The following is a 25,576-nucleotide window of genomic DNA, read 5'->3' as shown; positions in this document are numbered from 1 at the left end:
CAAGAGGTGTAGTTAGGGGAGATGCGTAGCTTTTCTGTGGGGAGGGTGTAGATGGGGTATGCAGGTAAGCGTGGGGTGTGGATTTAATGCGGGACTGTTATGGGATCAAAAGATCACAAACTTATTCTCTGACCATGAATTTAACTAGCAGTTCCCAATTGCAATACATTCATTCCCAATTTCATCACAAACCGACTAACAGTGGACAAATGGCTCTCGAAGGACATGCGGAGCAATTTAATTAAAGAGTTGAAGCCTATATAAGTTTTTGTCTATGGGTGAAAAATGCGACCAGGGTGGGAATCGAAACCGCGTCCTCCCAAGTCCTAGCCAGAAGCATTCATCACTCGGCTATCCCGGCCTTCACATTTCCTACACTAAAAAAGGGTATTAGTTTACTAACAAACTTTACTTAGGAGGGAGAGCAACTGAGATCACTCAAAAATGAAGAAAAGTGTCAAAAAGCGTCAAAAGGTCCAAAAAGGGTGTCAAGCAAAATTGTACGTAAATGAATTTTTGCCCAACATTCAATCCTGCAAAAGAAGACGCAAGCTACTAACAAAAAAATACTGGAAACAACATAACGCTACTGTTTGAAACAAGAAGGAGCTGCATAAACCGTCCAACCCTTCATAATTACACGATGTCAATCACCCATTTACAAAGGGAGGGGTAAGATATTAGAAAAAACCTCGACTTTGTAAGCATTTGTAAGCAAATTTGTACGCATTTAAGCACAGTTTAAACCAGGCAAATCGTTCTTTGAAAACACATTTAGTGGTATAGTGTATTAAAGGCTCCGTAGTACTTATGTTAATTTGATAGTGAATTTGAATTGAATTTCTATGCCCTTATTATTAAAGTTGATTCTAATTATGATGGCTAGTCCCGTCGCTAAATAGGCTATGGCAAATTAAAATCAATACAAAAATGCCATTAACTGACAAATGCCATTGTCAAAAATACAGGAGAAGAGACAGTATCGTGACTTCACTTTTCAAAACTTTTTGATGACTTCTCAAATTTTTCAACCTTTTTTTTGCCTGGTAACCACTCACCTTCCAAGCACCTGAAATGAAAACAATTATCAACATGATTCTTCACCGAGCTACAAGTGGGTTTCTCAAGTACTGCTTCAAAGCGTTTCACAGTTTGCAAAATCTTACTTTATGAATACAAAATGATTTCGACGAGTCGAGTTTTCACCTAATATCCCATGCTCATTGAAGTTTTCAGTTGAAGTTATCACTTCCTTTAGTTTAAACTTAAACAAGTGAACATGCAATCACAAACCGTTAGAAAAGCTAAGCATGGCTAATGCAGCTACATAATAAAAAAAACTGAGAACACTGTCAATTTTCTGGTCAAGAATAACAATTTCATTACATTCATTTAAATCAAAAGAAACGGCACAAATAGAACGCATTAACATCTCGGAATATAATTCTCAGGATCATGTATTCAAGTTTATTAAAAGACTTCAGTGGTTATTATTGGCCCGCATATAAATTCCAACATGCAACTTTGCCATCTTTACATGCCGAAAACAACCTCATCCCAACAAACCTCAGGGCCACAATAGTTGACGTATGATATGTCAGCACCGCCAACTGTTTCAGCCCCTTTGCAGAAAAGTATCGAATTCTGGAATCCCATCCTGCCGACACTAACAATAACCCATCATCTGGTCTAAACTGAAGGCAACTTAAGCCAGGATTTGTCACTTCAACAGTTTTTGAAACTTCCATTTTTGTAACTGAATCTGCGGTTGTAATATCTACTGTCGATATTTTACGTTCAACTGAGCCTACGGCAACTTTAGTGCAATCGTGATTAGCGGCAATGCATGTCAATGTGTACGCAGTATTTCTGTCGATTTGGAAATTGCATTCTGCTAAGGCTTCCTGCGTTTCCACCGAGTAAAGAACGATGCAACCGATTTCGAAAGCCGCTAGTAACCTAAATAATATATTTGACTAATTAAGTTTTCAGAAAAAATAGTTACAAAAAACACTATACAAGCCTTGTCTTTGTTAACGACAAATAGTGAAGATATAAATTGTTCGAAGGCTGCTGGAACTTCTCGATGATAAAAAATCAAGAATGTAATCAACCGATAGCAGGTGAAGCACTAGATGTCTCACTGAGCTTAAGATTTTAGCAGTACCATTAATTTGTGGAGCGGCGGCATGTAGAAATTTTCAAATTAAAGACAACTGAGCATTCACTTGATTTCAATTGAGCAGCGGAGAATTTTGTAATGAAAATGTATGCTAAAATAGCACACTTTTCTGGATTAAAAAAAGGTTTTCCTCTTGAGGACAGAAAGCCAGTGAAAAAACAACTAGCCAAGCTGTGAGATATTAGATAATACGCACACTAACCCACGCCTTCCAAAAAAAATTGCATGCATTGAATAGTTGTTTGTAGTCATTTGTTAGAAAGTCATTTGAAAAAGTTATCTCCAATGATATGAAACACAAGGTAAAGCATGAAACAATTTCTAAACAAGATAATTAATTGAGTTGAAATATTCGCTTGCAGCCAAACTGGTTTGCCTTAAAGTTAACGTAAAATTTAAGCAGAAAATGGTTGTGTATAATTAAATTTAATATATTCCAACGTCAAAAGATATTCGAAGTGACACCTTGGGACTTAAACTAAAATTCACGTGTAATGATATTCTCTTTTTGTTAAAACAAAGTAAAATCGGTCAAAAAATTAATAACTTTTTTAAAAAAGCTCAGTTTATCTTAAAGTTGGCACAAAACTGCCGAAAACGTCATTTTTTCAAGTTAACAAAAAAATTAACCTGCGGTCAAAACAAAGGCAATTTGATATGCAGTAGCGTAAAATTGTGGGAAAACATCCGATAAGGAATTAAAATGGCCTAAGAAATTGTAAACTTTCAGAACAGTAATTTGTCCCTAATTTCGACAAAGAGACAACTAACTAATGAATATACTTTGCACTCATACAAAAAAACAACTCATTAGTCGATTCTAATCCGAAAAAATTATCAACTAAACGTTTACTCCAAAAACACGAAAAAGTTAGTGTTCTTTTCGCGTTCGCAAACATTCAGCTCGGACATTAGAGCAGTATGTTTACTAGTTTTTTATCTGAAAGTAAGGAAAAATGGTACTATGAACTTAATTTACATTTAAAGGCAAGTGAAAAAGGTATAGAGCTAATTTATCCATTCTTAAAGTCAATGAATAAGATGTCACCTGTATCTCACAGTAAAACTTCTAACTTGCATAGACAATGAACATATGAGTTGTGGAGCTAACATCTATATCGTGCTCATCAACAATAACCACGCTTCAAATGTTTCGACAGCTGAAAAAGAACAAATGGTAATTTTATAGAAAACTTATTGGTAGCAGTCCTACCTAAACAATTATCATCCTGAGCGTCAACATTGAGAGCCATTTGAAAAAGAAATAGCCAGAGTCAAAACATACCCGGCAGATTGCCGGAAAATAGCCGTTGATTCCAATAAGCATGATTGGGATTGAAATAACAGAATATATTGAAAAAAAAAAAAGATTTTTGTACAAAAATATTTTTAAGTCCGATTTATTTTGATGGCATTTCGTAGTTGAACATACTTCTGTTTCTTAGAGAGAGGCTACAGGGGCTACTATCAACACCAATAAGCATTAGAGGTGGTAACTAAGACTTATAGGAACGACGTTCAAATAGCGGGCATCTATAATTGGGCTTTATGGGTTTATCCCGTTTCTCTGACTTCAATTTTTATACTGACTCTGTTCATTTTGAATTGCTTTGCTGAGCAACTGATGTTCAAATTCACTTTTAGCAGAATGAGAGAAGAGAGAAACTAGCCTAGAGAAGTCAAAAAGATTTCACGCAAAATGTTGAAAAGGCGGCAAAATGAGGTAAAGCGAAACATTTTTTTATTCGACGAAGTAAAAAAAAAATAGGAGCGCTATAATAGCCGGCTGAGAAGATGAGGGCGGCTATTAATAAAAAAAATTGTAATGAGCGAGAAAGTTGCCAAAAAGCTTGTGTAAAATCTGCAATTTTTTTTTTTGAAAAATAGCACATTTTTGTGTACCAAAAGCGCAGAACAGCCCAAAAAGATAAAACTATATTTAATTTAACAAAATTCGTCTGCAACATTCCAGAGTTCTGCAGGATCATATAGTATTACGAAAGTTTCAAGCAGATTTGATCGATAAACTCTCCCGTGGAAAAATTCGTGCGCTCAACCTCCCGCTTTAAATTGCGCAGAAAAGAATTGCTTGACCTTCTGTATGATATCGAAATTTCTAAGCAATCAGTAATATAGCTGGCAGATTGCCAGAAAATAGCAGCAATAGCTTCGTAGATCTGCGGTCTAAAAAACAGTATAAAAGACAGACCAAAATAATTCGTCTTTTCATTGAAAGTTGATATGTTATATATTGATTAAAAATCGGAATAAGTTTTTGCTGCCTCTAATAGCTGCTCTCTAATAACTTTCATTTAGAGAGACAAGCACCCATTTGACCTTATTTCTTTGAATTAAAGTAAATAAAAGTCAATTTCAAAAGTGAGGAAGTCATTTTTGTGAGTGGGGCAAGTCAAGTGTGACCAAAAATTTAATCACGCAAATGAAAAAACTCGCTGCACTAAGAGCAAAAAATGATGTCACGCACGCACTTCAGTTAAAATTGCATGAACGAATGAACAAAAATCAGATTTGAAGTGGTTGTGACGTTATATGGTCGTAACGAAAATCGCGACGTCGAAAAAAAAAACCAAGAGAAGGCCAATAATAGGCCCAGCTATCGCTGTGCGGCTATAAATAAACAATATCGTACCTGCCTATTAACATTTTTGATAAGAGGAGAATATCGGATAGGACTAACAAAAAGCGAAGAGGTAGAACATTGAGACATATTAGCCCTTCTTTATAACTTAAATTATCCATTTTGTAAACTTTCTATGGAAAGTTACTAAATTCCAAAGGTCTGTTTTTGACGGCGTGTAAAAATTGGACGCCAATTGACAACCGGAATAAGCGTACTCTTTACTAGGTTTAATTTAGCCGTAAATGTGAGTTCGCTTGACGTATTTTAATTTGATAAACATTTTTCTACCAGCATTAGCGAAATTTTGCCCCGAAAAACTTATTAATTCAATACAAAGCACTAGCGACAGTTAATAATTCGCTTAAATGTAAAATATTAGTTCAAAAAAATTGATTATTAAAAAAGATGATTTTACAAATTTGAATTTTCTGAAAGATTCGTAAAAAACCATTTAAATTATCCAAAATTAATCGATTATTTTGGCAAGCGCAAAAACTGAAAGATGCATGAAAACAGAACACGTCGAAAACGGAAAAATCAAGGATCACATAATAGTTCGCAATTACCAAACATAACCGACTAAACGTCGGAAGAATTGCTCTCGAACGAATTGTGGGAGCTCTAATCAATTGCAGCCTGCTTCAGTCGAGGGGGGAGCCTAAATGGGACTAAGAAGTTCAATAGTGGGCTTCAAATAACCACATTAGAGGTTAACATATACCACTATTAAGATTTAAATTGAAAATTGGCACCAGTTTCGGCGCACTTTTCATTTGACTTTTAGTATTAAATTGCCGGCAATTGAATTCAGCTGCTTGAAATTCTGATTGAGAGAGAATTTTAGATCGCGCAAAACGCAAAAAGTCAAGGGCGTAAAAGTCACTCGAAGAGTTAAAAAATTGTCAAGCAAAAATTTTGCATAAAAAAGACAAACACGTTTACAATAATTGCTATGAACTTCGTTCAAGAGCAATTAATAAGCCTGATGAGCAAGTCCCAATGAGCAAAAATAGCAATAGTGAGCAAAAAATAAACAAAATTAGTCTAAACAGTGCCGATGGTCACAAAAATTTATCTCTCGATAACTCCTCGAGAACAAAACGAAACTGAGAAAATTGTCGGATAAAAACATTCTACTGTAGAAGGGCTTTCTGATGATATCACTTTTCGTCTTTTTACTTCATATACCTCGATCAGTCAAAATCGACTGAACAAAAAAAACAGCTGAGCATATAGCTCCCTCTATAATGTGGATGGTAACAATAAAAAATAACCAGAATTGCACGAGGAAAATTACTCTTTCTCTAAACAAGTCCGACCAAATCGTGCCCGAAGCTGCAAATATGTCTTAGCATTTATGAAGCAGAAAAGTAAACTGAAATAGGTTGTAATGAAATTGAAATTATATCTGCTCTATTTTTATAGCAGTCATAACCATTCGATTACTTTAAGATCGAAAATGCTTATAGAAATAATGCAGCTCAATTGAAAAACCAATTGCAATCAGTTTGAAAAAGGTACCTTGTTGTCGATGAATTGCTCATGATAGTCACAGCCATTGGCATCCCATAGTTTTTACAGCATTGAATTTCATTTTCAGTTTCAAAAGCCGTCGCACAGTCGAATAAACCAGTATCAAAATCGAAGACACGAAAAAAGTATTCACTATTCTTATCAACGGGAGACACTAGCATACACAAATCTCCTTTAAGTAACAAATCACACTTGCAGAAAGCTGTAAAACCAGTTTCAAATCGCTTGGCGAAAGCTACGCTTTTCTCTTGTTCTAAAGAATGCTGCAGAAATATTCGAAAAATATACACCCCACCATCGCGACACTGCGAAAAAACTAATGACATTGAATTTGATTCGGATGACCGTGTCACTTCCGTCCAGACAATACCTCGCTGGTTGTTTTTAAGCAATTTGTTACTGCTTTCGACAACGTCCACGGTTCGGATTGACCTTCGTTGCTTTTCAATTTCCCAGAAATCAACTTTACCAGACTGATCTGATAAAGCAAGGCAATCACCGTCTACGGGATGGGAGAAAAATGATATGTGGTTGATGGCACTTTCAAAGCTCCAACTTTTCCGTAGCACAAATTGGGGTCCGGGTGGTAGTGGTGGCATCTTTATGGGACAAATACTAACAGGTATCAGCCTCCACTAACTGGAGGGATAAAGGCGAGTTCAGATTCAGGAGACAATTCAAGTGGCGAATCGAGGTTCTCTATATAATTTAAATCAAGAGTTAACATACACTTCCCTTTAAGGGGTAACAAGCAAGGGTACTGCTCATAAATTAATTCCGCAATGTGACGTCCATTTAGCTTCTCCCCTAGTGGTACTCTGAGTCGAACCTCTTCTCTTTCATCGGCCAACGTTCTGGCTGCGGCAAAAAGAAGCAGGTTAATTTCCATACAGCATTAAGTCATCTAGAAACAATGGATCAATAAAAAATCTTCAAGAGATGAATTTCTACCATTTCGTACGCTTCACTTTGTTCCATGAATATTACTTTTCATTTTGATATGCACAGAATTAATGTTACTTGTACAATTCATGTTATTGATTCTACAACTGAAATCTACAATTTTCAAGAATAGCTCTTCACACCATGAATGTGCATTTAATTCTCCTCAGCAGTTTCGGTGAAGCGTAAACTTAGAGACAAGTAAGACTCTTAGAGAAAGGAATTGCTGGAAAAACTTAATGCCCTCGGGTTTTTTTCCACTTCAAAAAGTCAGCAAAATTTGTTGATCAGCCAAAAAAACGGTCAAACAAATATCAGTTAGAGAGAGAGAGAGAGTTTAGGCTTCTGTGGGTCTTTCCACATGGGTTTGCACCCTTCATATAACGACTGAGCTGAGCTTCTGCACCGGGTTACAATGTCCACAGCTGCAGTTGAAAGCCCAGGAACATAAGTTGACTTCCGAATAACTTTTGAAGAAGTAGTTCCAGTATATTTTTGTTAAATATTTCTTATCAATTTGATCGAGATCGACGTTCCCTACTTTTCGTATTATATTTAGTAAACAACTGGTTCTTTTCCAGAAGTTTTCATCAGCCTTCCTTGTTCTTGTTTTATTAATTGTTATTAGCTCGTTTTGACGTGTGCTTAACAACCCTTCATTATTGTTTGTTTTAATGGGTATTTTTATATTGTAAGATCCGCACGTTAAATCCAGTCGTCACATCAGTTGCAGAGAATCAAATCCCCAATAAATCTTATCTCTTTTGGCAGCCCAAACTTACCGTACACTTCTGCTGAAGTGATCTCAGTTTATTCGAGCAAACAATTAGCCCTAATTTTCTTTTTTGGCCGGACGGAAAAAATTACCAAGGTAGAATGATTGCCATTAGTCAATTTCAAGATCAACAGGAATTCACCTTGATGAAAAAAGAGATAGAACAAGAAATGCATTTTGACCTTACAAAATCGAGCTTTAACTTGTTTTTCGAAGAATGAATAACCCTCATTTGCATTAATTATCGAAACACGTTATTTCAAATTATTCAACCAAATGGCTACCACTTTTAGTGAGTTTTGTTCCACATCCTTCCTTATTATGGTTCCTTTGTTAACAATAGCTTATTCCTTGTTTACGTTTATTTATTTATACGTCATACATTCAAACAAAACGGTCAAACTCAGCATACAAATGACAGCTGTGAACATCACCAAAGGATACGAAATTTGAACAACGTGGACAGGAAAGGGAGAGAGAATCAGCACTAGAGCATCTTCAGGACACACAGGGAACAAAACTTAGAAACTAAAATGACGGTACATCCCTTAAAAGTGAGTAAAAATGGAATTAACTAACAGTGCCCTGCAAAGCCAACCCATGACTTACAGAATGAAAGCCCCAAAACTGTATAGATTTTAAATTCGCTTAGAGCAATAATAACTAATCGTGCTAACCAAAAAAATATAAATATATATATATATATAAATACAAAATGTAAATTCAGTGCTATCCTATAAAATTCACCCCATCCTCGAACAATCTTCTTGAATTATTCAGAGTGCAGTTTAAAATAACATTAAATAAAAACTATGGCCGCTAACGCCCAAATAACAATCGAGCCATATAGCGGTAAAGAAAACGAAAACTTTCGAGAATTCGAAAAACTCTTCCGAGGAATAATTGGAGTAGCAGCAATACCAGCTGCACAACAACCAAACTTCCTGCAGCTACACTTAAGAGACGCAGCATTACGTTTTTTCCAAACCTTACCTGCTGCAACCCGAGGAGACGTCGATCTGTGTTTGGAACAGTTACGATTCTGTAATGTACAACTTCAAGAGGTACATATACTAAAACTCGAGCAACAGAAGTTTGACCCAAAAACAGATACGCCAGAAAACTTTCTCGTTAGCTTACAAACTAAAGCCCAACGAGCATACCCAACCCCCGACTTGCTCGAAGTAGCCCCATTAGCGATAGCGGGACTTGACCCAGGTCCAGCAGCCGCTGAGCAGACGAGATTTGACAGTGAGACGGCAACTAGGGCAGCACGACTACAAGCAGCCGAGGACTTCAAGAACGAGCAGATCAAAAGAATATTCACTAAAGCAATGCCCGGATGGCTCAGATGCAAAATCATGGAACAACCTGCCAATACTCCAGTCCAGGATTTATGTACATTCGCCAGGCAGCAGATGACTATTAGAGAAATGTGCCGGAAAGAAGATTACCCAGAAGATGGCTTCAACGAAATAAACTCGAACGTCTCAGAAAATTTAATTAACGCTTTAGCAAAACTATCAGCAAATCAAGAGGACCTCGGAAGACAATTAAAGGTGATGGACGAGAAAATACAGTTAACTCAAAACCCAGCCTTGTCTCAAATTGCAACCAATGATAACCAATCGATCAACACTCCCAGCATACAGACCCGACCATATAATTATAATTCGCAGTTTCGCAACTTTACGCCAACGCGAGGGATTTTCAGACCATCATTCCCACGAAGAAACTTTAATAGTTTCCGCTTTCAATCGCAAAACAGTCAAAACCGAGGCTTCCGACAACCATTCAGACAACAATTCCAAAGCAGAGGATACCAAACACGTCCTTACTTTCATACCGAGACCAGAATGCCATCCTCGGAACATTTACCAGTAACACAATCTAGCAGAGTTTTCTGCCACATATGTGGCTACCCTAACCATACAGCGAGCCAGTGCTCTCGCCGGAGCCGAACAAACTATAGAGGGACATCTTTCCCCTTTAACAGACAGCCAAAAAACTTCTAGAGCCACCCAAAAACTACCCAAAAAATAGACAACGATTGCTTAAATCAGTAAAACTAATGACTAATGAGCCTTTTAAGATATTTGAACTCAACAATGTATCGTCAAAAAGTGCGAGCGTATTATCATGCATTAAACTTCAGTTCTCGCCAGCAATACAGCGCCGCGCTTTAATTGGTACTGGTGCGTGCGCAAATGTTATTAACAGTAAATTATGCAGAGAACTATCGTCGGACCCAGAAGTGGACATTAGAGAACAGGAAGGCCGACCAGATTGGTCTCAAGTAAGAATGGCTGGAGGCCAAGTTGTAAATGTCCAAAAGCATGTAATAATTTCATTCAAACTGGCGCATCAAAGTTTCGAAGAAACATTCCTAGTTTTACCAACTACAAACTCCATAATTCTTGGTAATCCTTTTTTCAAAAAGCACAACATGACTATATGCCCAGCCCAGAATTTGTTGCAATTGAACGACTTAACTGTCCACATCAATGAAATAAAACCAAAAAATGAGCCCAGAAGATCAGTCAAACCAAAAAAAATAGCCATTTATACAACCAAGGAAACTACACTACTGCCTAACCAACATTCAGTTCTTGAAAGCCAACTTACAAATGGAATCGAAAGCTTCGATTCAAGAAGTGGAATAATAATTCCAAGAGACCCTTGAAAGAGAGACTGATATAGCATTATCATCGTCCTTGACAACAGTAGGGAAAAACAATAAATTATTCATTTTTGCGATAAACATTACAGAGCATCCAATAACAATCGCAAATAAAACAGAGGTAGCAAAGTTTTCTATCTTAACAGCAGAGCAAGCGAAAAATTTAACTGCAATTGACCCCGAACTAATTGCATTGGCAGCACAAAAATCGGAAAATAATTCAATCATTGAGATTAATCAATTGATCCAAGACTATTGCAGACAAGGAAAAAACCAACCTTCCAGACCAGCTCCCGAATACGATAAACTCTGGTTCCCAACCCCAGAAACATGTGATAACCCAGACCAACTCCCACCATTACAACGCGAAGTATACGATCAAATCTTGAAACTTCAACAAGCAGAACGACTGACTCCGGCCCAAAATGAAGACGATAGAGAGCAATTCCTAGAAAAATTTCCATGGCAGAAATCAGCACTAAAAAAAGCACAGCGCACGGAAATCGAAAACTTACTAGTTGAATATCATGACATTTTGCCAAACATCGATTTGACGTTGGATATAATACTGAAATGAAAATAAAACTTACACCTGAACACAATCTGCCAGTGTACGTACAAGGTCCTCCAACGCCAATACATTTGCGTGATGAATTACACGTTGAACTGGCACTTATGCATTATTATGGCTTGATAACAACACTCTCGCAATCTAAATACAGCAGTCCCCTATTTGCCCACAGGAAAGAATCAGGGAAACTGCGACTTTTGATTGACCTAAGGAGAGTGAATCATTTACTTAAAAATGATTATCTGAACGCAAATTTTCCCATTTCTAATATGCAAGATGCCACTAACCACTTTGCTGGTAAAACTCTTTTCACTAAACTGGACTGCTCACAAGCCTATCATTGTGTTCAAATGGCTGATGAATTATCTGTTCAATTACTGGCATTTAATTTTGCCTCGAGAACGTATGCATACAAATGCCTCGCACAGGGCCTTGGAAAGTCGGTAACAGGATTCAGCGCATTCATTCGCCATTACCTTGACCCTTGTCTCGCAGCAGGTTTATGTACGCAGTTCATGGATTATATTGGCTGCGCAGTTGAAAAGTTTGAAAATCTAGTAACAGCACTAAGGGAAATTTTTGAATGCTTGAGACGTTCAGGCTTGAAACTATCGCCAGGAAAATGCGAAATAGGTATAGAATCAATGAAGTTTTTGGGCAACATCATCACTCCGAAACGTATTTCTCCAGAAGCAGAAAAAATTGAAAAATTTTTGAAGAAAATTTGAATGCCCCAAACAACAAAACAAGTTAAAAGGCTTATTGGATTTGTTCAGTTCTTCAAAAATTACATTCCAAATCTTGGAGAGAAACTCATCCCAATCTATCAGATGTTACGAAAGGATGTAGTAATTCAGCCAACAGAAACACATTTTGAAAACTTAGAACGTCTCAAAACCGATCTCATAGAAGCAACTAAAATGACACTCAGGTTACCAAAACCAGGGCTGCAATATGTTTTATTATGTGATGCCAGTTATTACGAAGCAGGATTTGTTCTCATGGTTGAAGATTATGTGACAGGAAATGAATCGAATGTCAAGAAAACATTTGCCCCTGTAGGCTTCGGTTCACATCTATTCAACACAGCGCAACTGAAATTCTCAATTTATTATAAAGAATTTCTTGCATTGTACTATGCTCTAGACAATTTTGCACATTACTTTTGGTGTTCAAGTCAGGAAATTATTGTGCTCACTGATAACAAAAGTTTAACTCAATTTTTCCATTCAAAAACAATTCCACCAACGCTTTGGAACGTCCTGGACAGAGTACTTTCTTTCAACTTAGTAATTGCCCATATACCAGGTAGAGCTAACTACGCAGCAGATTTGTTGCAAGGATGCAGTCAGATCGTTCAGCAACCATTTCATTAAACCTAAAGGATAAAATTCCCATTAAGCAGTTCGAAATTGATACATCGGCAAAAATCCCGGATGCAGCGCTAAATTCTGTACAAACCTTTGAAGAAATTTTTGATGAGAAGGAAAATGCAGATTTTAATAATCAATTGAAAAACTGTGGCTTATATGAAAAATACATGGAAAACACAAGCATGAACGACTCAGAAATCAGATACCTTTTGAAACTGACGAAAACAGAAATTAATGAAATGCAATTTACAAATCCATTTGATATCTTCGCAGATTTACAAGCCAGGAATAATACCCTTGATCTCCAAGAAGAACAGCAAAAATATGAAGACATAAAACAAGTTTTACGATGGAAACAAAACGAAATGATCCCAGGTTTAACTTACGAATGTCAAGCAGTGCGCAAATATTGTAAACAAATGCATCGACTTACAATTGAAAACGGCGTTCTCTACAGACTATTCTACGATTACACTGGCAAAGTTGAATTCCAGCAATACTGTTTACCAAAGCACTTATGGACGGAGGTATTGTACAGACTACATAACTCAAAAACAGCCGGTCACACTGGAATTTTGAAGGTATTACAAGAATTCCGAAAACGATTCTACTTTCCAGGTTTTTCCGAAAAACTAATTGATTTTATACGAAACTGTATCACATGCTTACAATTGAAGCAGGCCAAGGAAAAACACTTGAAGCCGCCATTACAACCAGTATCTTCTTTACAATCATTTCCTGGAGACATGCTACAGATAGATCTAGTTGGTACATTTAACTCCGCAGTTTATAAATATGTTCTCAGTGGCATCGATGTCTTCTCAAAGTATTTGTTCGCAGTACCAATTACAAATGGCAGTGCTGACACAGTCGCTCGAGAGCTTGTGCGAATTTTCTTTAACCATAGCTACCTTCCACACACAATAGTAAGCGATCTTGGATCAACATTTGTCTCAGAATTAATGGAAGAACTGGCCAAACTATTAGAAATTCGACTAAAGCACGCTTCATTAAAACACCCCCAAACAATTGGAGTAGTTGAACGCTCACATGGCCCACTGAAACGTATTCTGAAAATAAACACAAATGAGCAATGGAACGATTGGCATAAGTATGTACCGCTAGCAACTTTCATCCACAACACATCATACCATAATACAACTGGTTGCTGCCCAACAGCACTATTCCACGGACGGGAGCCCACAAAACCTTTGAATTTACGATTTTCCGAGAAATCAATAGAAGCGGTTGAAGCGAGTTCTGATTTTGTTACCAGTTTACAAGATGCAATGTTGAAACTGTTCTCTGAAAACAAACTTAGGTTATTGGAACCATACCAAAAGTACAGAAACTATTATGATAAGAAAGCATCCACAAAGCCCCTCATGTTGCATTCACACTGTCTTTTGCTCAATCCAAAACTTACCACACAAAGTCAATTTCAAAGTAAGTCGGTTCAAATGTGGTTACCGCTTTATAGAGTGGAAAAGAAACTAACGGACTCGAATTATATTATTCGGAAAGTGGGAACAAATTTCACGCAGTGTGTCCATAGAATCCGACTGAAGCCGATAACACCTTCCATGGAAGTAGAGGACATATACCCAATCAGTCCGGAACTTTTCGTTCGAGATCCATCACGAAAGGCCGACAAGCGAGAACCTGATCTTTTTGACGACTATCTTGCAGACATGTTGCTAAACGAAAATAGAATCACCCAGAACAATCAGCAGCCTCCCAGAGCAAAAGTTAGATTAACAGTACCATTAGCTGGACCACGTGTCGTTGCAGCTCCAGCGGCCCACGCGCCATTAGCGCCAGTAATTCCTGAAATTGAACGCAGGAACTCCGTTTCAACCGACACCTCAACCAATACATCACTTACCCCAAGTCCATCACAAAGTGACAATGAAGCTTACGATCCCCCACGCTTATCATATGATGAAGAAGTGCCAGTAACAGAACCCCTTACCCAGGAAAATCGTTCGGATGACACTGAAGCAAGAGTAACACCTACACCCGAAAGACGTGAAAAAAGAGTTTCTTTTAACGAAACTGTACGGCGAAGATTTTTTCAAGCACGCCGTAGGGACAGCCCAGAGAGAGTGAATGTGGCATCACCAAACTACTCGCCCTCTTTTATGCAGAGCACATCATCAAGTCGCAATAAACAAAATAAGCGCAAAGAAATTGTAGAATCAGTTCAGAGATCGAAAAACTGTCCAGTCCCAACCAGAGAAACAAAGATAGATCAAGTTCGAGCCAGTATCAACAGATATCAAAACACACCTTCAGCGCGCATTCAGAGGACCTCTAATGAGGAGGAAACGCGTACTACACCAAGACAACCAGATATAAACTCGTTTCACCCAAACATACGAGCTGAATTTTGGCGAACATATGGCGAAATTGTACACTCTCCTACATCATTGGCACATTGTGTCTCCAGTGACTTCCAAATGAAAAAAGGTCTTGCGAGATCCGTATTCTTAAGTTACCCAAACATCAAATACATAGCACAGCGAAGACCCAGACTACCAATTGGTTCAGTGTTTGCATATTTCGACTTCAATGAAAAAAGGTTTATCTTCAATTTGGTGACGAAACGAAGATTTTTTGAAAAACCAACTTACAAAGCACTTGCAGATGCGTTAGAAAACCTTAAGTTCCTCATACAAAAATATGAACTGGATAGAACTATTTTGCCAAAACTCGGATGTGGTCTGGACAAATTGGATGAAAACAAAATGTTCACAATAATTACAAAAACTTTTGACGAAATACCAATAAAAATTTACCACCATTTCTCGTGCTATTACGGGGACCTAAAATAAACCAGCGTATCTGAATCCCGCGGAATAGAGAGAATAAACAAAAACAAATTTGTATCATCAAGTGATTTTGAAGCCACATTACTGCTGCATTTAGGCTTCAAGAAACTGACTATTCGAAAAAAAAACTCGTTAATAGATCCAACTCACCAAAACCATACTCAGGAACGATTCCCTTTATCAATCTACAAGTACTACTTGATGAAAGTATGACAAGCACATTGCTCAACAATTATGCAAAAGAAGAAAGTGTCCTAACAATCTCTTTTCTGACCAAAATACATAGAAAGAAGCAACGGAAAAAAAGGCCCTGTTTGAAAACGGAAAAATTTAGACAGCTCAGTTAAAAGTTATCGCAAAGCGGAGATGCTACTCTATCAACTTTCGTGAATACTTTTTCCATTTAAGCCTTAATTTAGAAGAAATTGCGATGACAAGCTCAAAAAATCTGGATTAACGAAAAACTAAAATAACAGCCAAAATTCATTAACACTTTACAAGCTGCAATTTCACAACATAATTGCCCAAAAGACAACTACTGGAAAACGCCCAAAGAATTAACAATTAGACATGGAGGACGTCTTCTTATAATGCAAAACAAAAACAAACATTTTCTTTGTTTTTGGATAATAAATTATGCTGATTTAAACAAAATTTAAAAGCGCGCCAAATATAAGCAATTAAAGTACTCACCAGAACCGTTGACTACTCCCTAACAAGCAACTCCAGGGCATCCAAAACAGCCTGTGGCCAGCACCCACGCTCCTCTACACTAATGTCCATCAACTTCGACGAATAACTTGAAGACGGCCCCTTTTTGACAAATGGCGAGTTCATCTTCTTTTTCTGTTTTCTTGACACTTGAGTTGGAACAATTTCGGACAAGCTTTTCTTGAGATCGTAGTTGCCACGATACAGAACTTTCAAATGCGTTATAATGCTACGTTCAGGAATACTTTGAGGAAAATTAACAACATCGAGACCTTTAATTGCAAGGCGGTAATCACGAATTAGCAAAAGTCGAAGTAACTCAGCATTGGAGAAAAATTGACTCTCTTGCCGCACTAAACTTTTGTCAGCACCACTACAGAATTCATTAATGAGGCGACGACCTCTGATGCTCGATTCGTCTCTTTGTCAAATCGCCTCATAACCCGAAACAAGTGCCCACGTCAATTTTCCGTCTTTATAAGAAGGAGCCGTTACAACAGCATGAACGCCAAAACTTGGTTGCACTATAATATCGTTTGGTTCTGGCACATGATAGAACAGCTTTTCCTCAAGACAACCTGAACCTCTCTTTCTTCGAACTTCATCTTCTGTGAGAAAATCATACAAACTTGAAAATGAAGTAATATCATACAATTTGAGAGCAGCGTTAACTTCCGAGGATATGAACCAAACTTTCTTGCCCGAAATATGCTTGGCTATTGACTCGCCTGCACTCCACTCGATGTGGCCTAGGGTACACCAACCACCGTTGGCGGCAATGCCGGCGGCACTCATTATATTCACGGCAGGATGCTTGATGATATTCACTTCAGTTCGTGGGAGCTCAAATGATATGGTGCGTGAATTCCCATATCCAAAATCTTCCCCGCGATTCTCGATTTGATTAAACGCATGCTCCTCTTTAATGAAATCTTCAGGATTCACATCCCCGTCGTTCCACTTTGTAAATAACCGGTCACTCCAAGAATAAATTCTGTTGGCGTTCGGCCCTCTTACAACAAAAGGCCTGGAAGGAAACTGAACCTCCTCTTCTAATAACCAATCTTCTTCAATGGGCAAACTCCGCATTCCCAGTCGATCCAAATCACCATCTTTTGCCATTCGATAAATTTCAAGACACTTTTCATTCATTTCATTAGCATTCATTTTTATCTGAAAGACACAAAACATTGAATTAAACAATAATGTTAGTGCAAACAGTACGTGCAAACAACACGAGCAGCATACTAAAGAAAACCATACATGCTATAGTCCATGAGTGCTCATTTCTACTGTTAATATCTATCACGCTGGAACATGCACATGATACAATACACGCTGGGGCGAGGCTGACAGTTAAATAAACATACAGGCTTTAAAACGCTTAACTAGAACAACACTAGCAAATAAACCATTAAAACAGTGATGCTAGTCAGCGAAACAGTGATGTTAGTCAGCCACATAACGGTATTTAAAGCACATCAATTGATAGTCTTACAGATCAATACTGTTCATGGAATACAACAAAGTCTGACATTAATAGCAAAGACTGACACTGTTGATTGACACTGATGACTTGAGACACTTTCCAACTTCTAATTATGACTACTATCTGAACTGGACATTAATGTGAATTTGAAACAAAACATCATGACTGAAAAGCTGCTGACTGCAAATAATAATGAAACTATGTAGGAAACTACTGTTGAAACTATGTAGCAGTAATTAGCCTCTACGCCTCCAAAAATAAAGAGTCAAACGTGCGATCAGGGCAAATAAGATCAACAGCCCCAACAAAACGTGCAAGATTAAACCACCAATATCTGACTCCTCTTGGGCAGTTTCGTCTCCTGCCTGACCACAAACTGGAATATGGAGTCGAGTCCATATATCCATTCGGGGATAATAAGTGCCATTTGGGCAACAAATGAGAAAAAAAGATCTGTAGGTCACATTAAAGCACATGTTCCACCTGAAAAACTTCCAACAAATTGAATTCGGTATCATGACACTTTTGAGACAGTTTGCGAACAAATACACCTTCAATGACTCGTAACAGAAAAAGCCAATCTTTAAGAATAAACACATTTATTTGCCAACCGAACATCTACAATGCATTTAAACCACTGAAAGGAAAGTTCCACAAATTTGGAACATCCTGAACAAGTAGTAGAAAACTTAATATTTACAAAATCAACAAATAAGGTTATTGCCAGCATTCAATCTCTCAGTACTTAAATTTAAATGATCTTTCAGTCCGACTCAGTACCAACGATGATGATTCAATTCTTTATTTTTGCTTTACCAATCATTTCGAAAGCAAGTGAAATTCCCGAATACTTATCTCGAGGAGTCATTTTTAATGAGGAATCAAAGATTTTGCTTGCCGAAAAGTTCATCAATGTTGAATTTCTGTTACCTTTTCCAACATACTATTTTTCTTCTCGCGCAGACATAAAAAAATTACTTACAACTTTAAAATCAATGTGGAAAGCACCTACCTTACTCTGCCCTTTGGATACATCAACCCGTTTTAATAAATCCACCGGAGCCTTCAATCTAGATTGGTTACTAACAGAAATCGATGAGGAGATAGAACTAGCAAAAACAGAAGTCAACAAAATACGGGAGGAATGTTCAGCGTTTCTGAAACACCAGAAATCGAATAGAGTTAAACGAGCAGTACCAGTGGCAGCGGCATTGATGGCCGGTATTGGTCTTTTTGGCGGCGGAATCATGCTTGGAGGAAACAATTGCGGAATTACAGGAATCTTTGGACAATGTCAGAATTATGGACGCGAGAATGCAGCAAATATAGAACGTCTTAATGAATATGCAACCGTTTTAACAGATTATGTACTAAAAGTGGAGAACGGTACAAACGAAAATTTTTTCTTAATTTCGAATGAGCTGAGTGAAATCCAGAAAGCACAAATTGAATTGACTGAAAACCAGAACAAGAACTGGGAAATAGTACAAAAACAGTTTGATGTGTTCGAACAAAACATTCATATCCTTCGAGACTGTAATGAACTTCTCTTCTCAAACCAACAGCTAAATTTCAACTTCGACACAGTCTCATCATTCCTCAGTATTCTTTATGCTGACACAATAAGCTACCGTTTGGCTTTGTATGCCTATAAGGTGAACCTCCTCAGTTCAATACCAATATTGCTAAGCAAACGACTACCTATGTCTCTCGTACCAAGAGAATCTTTGTTATCTATTCTTGAATCAGTCTACGACAGCCAAAAAGATGCAGTTGGTCGCCTCACTTTAGCTATACCTATGACCAACCTTTTATCCTACTATGATGCACAATTACTCCGCGAGATATCAACCGTGAAAGAAGGATTACTACTCACCTTAGTGATACCATTGGCATCAAGTCAAACAGCGTTCGATGCCTATCGCGCGCAACTAATACCTATGCCCCAACAACAAACTTCAGATGCTTTGCAGTGGATTACTGAAGGCCAGTTTTTAGCAATATCTGAAGAGTCAATGGAAACTACCGTCCTCTCAAAGGATCAGTTCAATAATTGCTTGGGCTCATCTCGTTATAAAATATGCCACGAGACGTTAGAAACACATCTTGGACAATCATCTTGTCTTGCTACATTGTATTTTCATACCACAATAACAGCGTTCACAGTCTGTGACACAGAAGTCATTACTCTAGCAACTCCAGAAAAGGCAAAAAACCTCGGATACGGTATTTGGTTGATCACTTCAGCCACAAAAGATTTCACCCTTCGTGAATACAGCGTGAACAGTGATCAAATACCACACTCCCGAGAATATCCTGGATGCAACATATGTATTATTACATTGGAGTGTGGAACTCAATTAATAAGTAAACATATCAAGATTTGCCCAGATCTACAGCACTGTAGTCAACTACCAGCAGCAACAGTAGAAGTTCGACTGGCAGATCCTCTCGAGCAGCTAATCACAACATTACCAAATATAACAGAACTACCATACTTCGATACAAAAACTGATGCGAACCTAGCCTTGATCAAACGCGTGAGAACAGAACTGATCAAAACTGCTGTAAGCTTTGATAAAAACAAATTGCAAAGAATAGCAGCACCAATAGTAAAAGACATGCAGCTTCTGAAAACCACGCTAGTCAACAAATTGCACGAATATGTCCCTATTAAACTCTCTCTTACTCTAACAATAGTAGTTTTCTTTGGAAATTTATTCCTCCACATTCTTGCAATGTATCTTTACTATCGTTTTAGCGTATTCAAAAAACTCACACCTCGATTCTTGAAATTTGAAAATGAGAAAATAAACCTGAAACCAGTAGTAACAACTTCACCTAAAAACAAAGATATAATCCAGCGAAATGGACAAAAATGGCAAAATAAACTTATAGTTTTGACAGAGAATCAAATCAATAGAATAGACAATTCCGCTCTCAACTTGACTAGATTATCTCGCACCCCAGGAAATTCCAGACGAAATTCGATGAGTTCAACAAAAACAGACGAAACAAACAACTGGGAAGACGACACAACAGTTCGAGAAACAACAACCTGAGCTTGACTCAGTTTGCTAATCTCCAGTCAAACCACATACAAAATAACAAGAAAATTTGGGTGGCTCCAAAAAAAAATACTAATAATAATAATAAAATATATATTTATATGTATTCAAAGTTTAACAATCCCCATTGCAGTAACCTTGTAAAAAATTTTTTACAAAAATTTTTTTTAATTAAGTCGGGTAGTGTAACGTCCTAAAAGAACGTTATATATTTCTCACAGTTATATTTCTCTCCATAAAACATTTTATGAATCATTTACCCATCTAAGAACCATAAATGGAGTGTAATTTTATTACCTTATAAAGCAAAGAGTTTAATATATTTCCTGCTTATTATCCTGTAAATTTTTGAAAGTATGCTTACTCAATAACAGATTTCACTAGCTATGTATATTTGACTTTCTTACTATATAGTTATTTGCCAGTGCTAAATCACTGAAAATGTTTACATTGTAAACTCTTCTGCCTATAATCTTGTTTATCAATCTTGTTTATAAGACACGTGCCAACAGGCGCTTTCATCTTGATCTATACACAATATATTTGTTTTATAACTTAATATGAAAAATGTACCCGAGATGTAAACTAAAATACACACAGACCCAAGAACCGATATACACACCAGTCGCGTATTATAATAAAATCTTGTTAAAACTCTTTTTCTCGAAGACATTCAGAACTTAAAGAAGCTGTCAGCCCCGCATCGAAAACCCCTTTTTTGCCGTTCCGCTCAGCCATGTAAACACGATAGGACTTAAATAATAGAAGAAAACAGTTTACACATATAATTTTATTTCCCATGCGTTAAACATTACTTCAACAAAACTATTTTCTTTATTAACATATACCTCAGTGGAAAGGTATATAACACTGGTATAACGTAGCCGACATATGCATTGAGTTTTGTTGTTTGCGATGCAAGGTTTGATATGTTTCGTTTTAGGAAATAAAACGCTTTCCAGGCTTTGCTACAACGTTTCTTTATATTCGCTTTCCATGATAACTTAGTAGCCATAATTATACCTAGATCTTTTTGCTCGCTTTAAAAAGAATACAAACAAAATGCGAAGAATCGCATTAAAGAATACAAACAGGACTAACATAAATGCTATATGTATTTTCTATATAATTATTTAAAGTTTACGATATTACTCCGGTTAAGATATCTCGCTTGGCACTCAAACTCCAAACGTATTGCCTCAAACAGCTCTAATAACAGGAAAACAGTGTCGGAAAGAAAAAAAACAAAACGAACACTTTCCCCGAAAATATGTCCTCAACTTTTATCCAACACAGTGTCTAATTATTGCAAACATAACCCATTGCCGTCGTACGAATAGACGGACGGTAGAACGAATGGTGCGGCACGATTCTATTGCAAACTGATTTAGAGCACAGGAAGGGGCATGATGGTCTTAAATGTGCTAAGTTTACTAAAGGGTTCAAATGACGTTAATAAATATTATAATAGACCGTTACTCAAATTTTAGGTGAAAAAATGGCGAACATTTTCTTTGACTTTAATTAGACTTCAACTACTTTAACAACGATTGATTGGGCAATTTAGAAGTCGCAGAACTCGAGAAAATGAGGACTTAAAATCAAAGAAAAGTCACAGACCTCAAATTTTGCCGAAAAAACAAACTAAAATAATGTCTTCAAAATCGTTGGTGAGATCAAAGACTTAAAGCATTAAAATAACGGCTTCAAACTTCACTTAGATCAAAAAACTAACCTAAACCAAATAATCTCGGATGAATTGCTCTCAAACGACAGGCGGGGAGGGCAATTTAATTTAGAGGGGGCATAATAGGAAATTTTTATGGTTGCAAAACAAATAGGCCCCAGAGGGAATCAAAACCGCGACTTCTAGGACCACAGTCTATGTTAACCAATAAGCTATACCTGACATACTACTCCATTGCTCACAATCTTATTTTTGCAACAAACCTTATTTGAAATCAGAGCAATTCAGATCACGCAAAAATTATGAAGTTAAGTATGAAAAAGATATTTGAAAGCGAAATGTCCTGGAACAAAAGCGCAAAAAAAGTCAAGCAGAAATTTTGCTTAAAAGATGCACATGTTTACAAAGATTGCTTCAAGCTTCGTTAGAGAGCAATTCACGGGTCGCCCATAAAAATGTACGAGTGGGGCTGCAATGTAAGGATTTTTTAGGAAAATGCAGCAAAAAACTCTTGATCTTTTTCGGCTGCAATGGGCTGTCAAGGGCAGTATTTTAACATTATTTTACTTAAATGCTTTATTGCTGTACTTTTATGTGTCAGTAATTATACAGTTTTTATACTGATTGTCTATTGATACATAGAACGTACAGGAACAAAGCATTCAAGAAAATGAATGCTTTCAACCAAATTTTTAATTTTGGTATGAATATAATAATATAATAATAATAATAATAATAATAATAATAATAATAATAATAATAATAATAATAATAATAATAATAATAATAATAATAATAAAAATAATAATAATAATAATAATAATAATAATAATAATAATAATAATAATAATAATAATAATAAAAATAATAATAATAATAATAATAATAATAATAATAATAATAATAATGATAATAATAATAATAATAATAAGGATAATAATAATAATAATAATAATAATAATAATAATAATAATACTAAAAATAATAATAATAATAATAATAATAAAAATAATAATAATAAAAATAATAATAATAATAATAATAATAATAATAATGATAATAATAATAATAATAATAATAATAATAATAATAATAATAATAATAATAATAATAATAATAATAACAATAATAATAATAATAATAATAATAATAATAATAATAATAATAATAATAATAATAATAATAATAATAATAATAATAATAATAATAATAATAATATTAATAATAATAATAATAATAATAATAATAATAATAATAATAATAATAATAATAACAATAATAATAATAAAAATAATAATAATAATAATAATAATAATAATAATAATAATAATAATAATAATAATAATAATAATAATAATAATAATAATAGTAATAATAATAATAATAATAATAATAATAATAATAATAATAATAATAATAATAATAATAATAATAATAATAATAATAATAATAATAATAATAATAATAATAATAATAATAATAATAATAAGAATAATAATAATAATAATAATAATAATAATAATATTAATAATAAAAATAATAATAATAATAATAATAATAATAATAATAGTAATAATAATAATAATAATAATAATAATAATAATAATAATAATAATAATAATAATAATAATAATAATAATAATAATAATAATAATAATAATAATAATAATAATAATAATAATAATAATAATAATAATAATAATAATAATAATAATAATAATAATAATAATAACAATAATAATAATAATAACAAAGGATTTAGGATAAAGTATTCACGGGTTCGCATAAAACCCGGTTATTGCGTTGTTCAAAATTTATTGTTTTTTACGTAAAGGTGAGTTTCTTCAAGTCTCTATAGTTAATGCAGCCACACAAGAGACGCCAAGTGCAAGGGCCTGATTCGTTGTAGCGGGATATGAAGAACCAATTGTAGAGTTCCAGGAGTTTGCTTTTGTGCTCTCGATCAAGGAGGATATCATATTTGAAATAATCATTGAACAGATTTGCAAAGTGACAGGCTCGGTACCAAAAATCTGACTCACTCTTCTGCAACCGCATTTGCTTACAGATAAAATTTCTAGTGACTTGGGCTCTCCGGGTTCCCACCTCAGCGAGAGTGACATGGCTTTGCAAGTCTATATCAACTTTTCCCGATAACATTTTTGCTAATAATAACACGACATGAAGTTCTTGATAAAGAGACAGTGGCAAGATGTTGATTTTCTGAAGTTTTTCCTTGTATGAGAGGACGCTGTTGCTGGTCTTGATTATCCAGGTCATTGCTTTTCGTTGAACACTTTCAAGTAAAGTTAAATCGCAATTTGATGGTTTCCACAAGGCCGCGCCATAACTGACAATTGGCACGACGTAGCAAACATATGCATTTTTCCTGGTTGCAAAATTTGATCGATTGAGTGGCTTCGAAGGTATAATTGGATAGAGGTATTTGGGCAGAGCCTTTAATACACAGCAGCTTGCTTTTTGTCAGGTTCATTGACATCAGATTATCCTCGCACCACCTCCACAGTTTTCTGAAATCTATGTTGAGCGTCACAGGATTGGTCCCTACAATTTTGTAATCATTCGCATAGCCAAAAGCCTTTGACATAACACAGGACGACAAATCGTTTATGAAGACTAGGAAGAACAGCGGGCCTAGAATGGAACCTTGGGGGACGCCGCTAAAGACATCAAGTTCTTTCGAGGTTGTACTTTTTATTCGCACTGTCTGTTTCCGATTTGACAGATAGCTTCGAAGCAGACTTAGGCAGTTTCCTCCGAAGCCAAGCACCGATAGTTTTGTCTAAAAGTAGATCGTGAGAGACTTTATTGGATGCCTTCTGGAAATCGATATAAAAGGTCGTGAGGTAGGAAGGGTTGGAGTCCGGGCAGCTGACGATCTCATGCAAGTACTCTATTAGATTTGTTGTGGTCGATCGTTTAGGCCGAAAACCATGCTGTGCGGGATTTAAGGTTGGATAGACTACTGGAATCAGTTTGTTGAAGATGAGCGTTTCTAGCAATTTCGACACTGCACACAGAAGGTTGATTGGTCTATAGTAAGAGGCGTCCTGTTTGTCACCATCTTTATAG

At 35.9% G+C, this 25,576-nt stretch overlaps 1 protein-coding gene across 1 annotated transcript; it reads right to left on the bottom strand.

Annotated features, from left to right (window-relative positions):
- Positions 1-1,337: 1,337 nt before the first annotated feature.
- On the bottom strand, positions 1,338-7,257 carry LOC142339902 (guanine nucleotide-binding protein subunit beta-like protein 1). The gene is made up of 2 exons (XM_075390256.1): positions 6,345-7,257; positions 1,338-1,959 (listed from the first exon to the last, which is right to left on the bottom strand). The coding sequence occupies exons 1-2, from the start codon at positions 6,953-6,955 to the stop codon at positions 1,491-1,493; spliced, it is 1,080 nt and encodes a 359-aa protein (XP_075246371.1). The 5' UTR covers positions 6,956-7,257; the 3' UTR covers positions 1,338-1,490.
- Between the last annotated feature and the right edge of the window lie 18,319 nt (positions 7,258-25,576).

This window comes from Convolutriloba macropyga, chromosome 5, assembly GCF_964194025.1.
Source record: "Convolutriloba macropyga chromosome 5, txConMacr16.3, whole genome shotgun sequence".
NCBI classification, from domain to species: domain Eukaryota; kingdom Metazoa; phylum Xenacoelomorpha; order Acoela; family Convolutidae; genus Convolutriloba; species Convolutriloba macropyga.
The sequence above is the reverse complement of the archived record's forward strand: the minus strand, read 5'-3'. Positions and strand labels throughout refer to the sequence as shown.

Excerpts from the sequence above, each read along its gene's own strand:
- LOC142339902 (XM_075390256.1), bottom strand. The coding sequence starts at position 6,955 with ATGCCACCACTACCACCCGGACCCCAATTTGTGCTACGGAAAAGTTGG. Across the intron at positions 1,960-6,344 it reads AGCAATTCATCGACAACAAG|GTTACTAGCGGCTTTCGAAA; the intron begins GTACCTTTTTCA and ends TATATTATTTAG.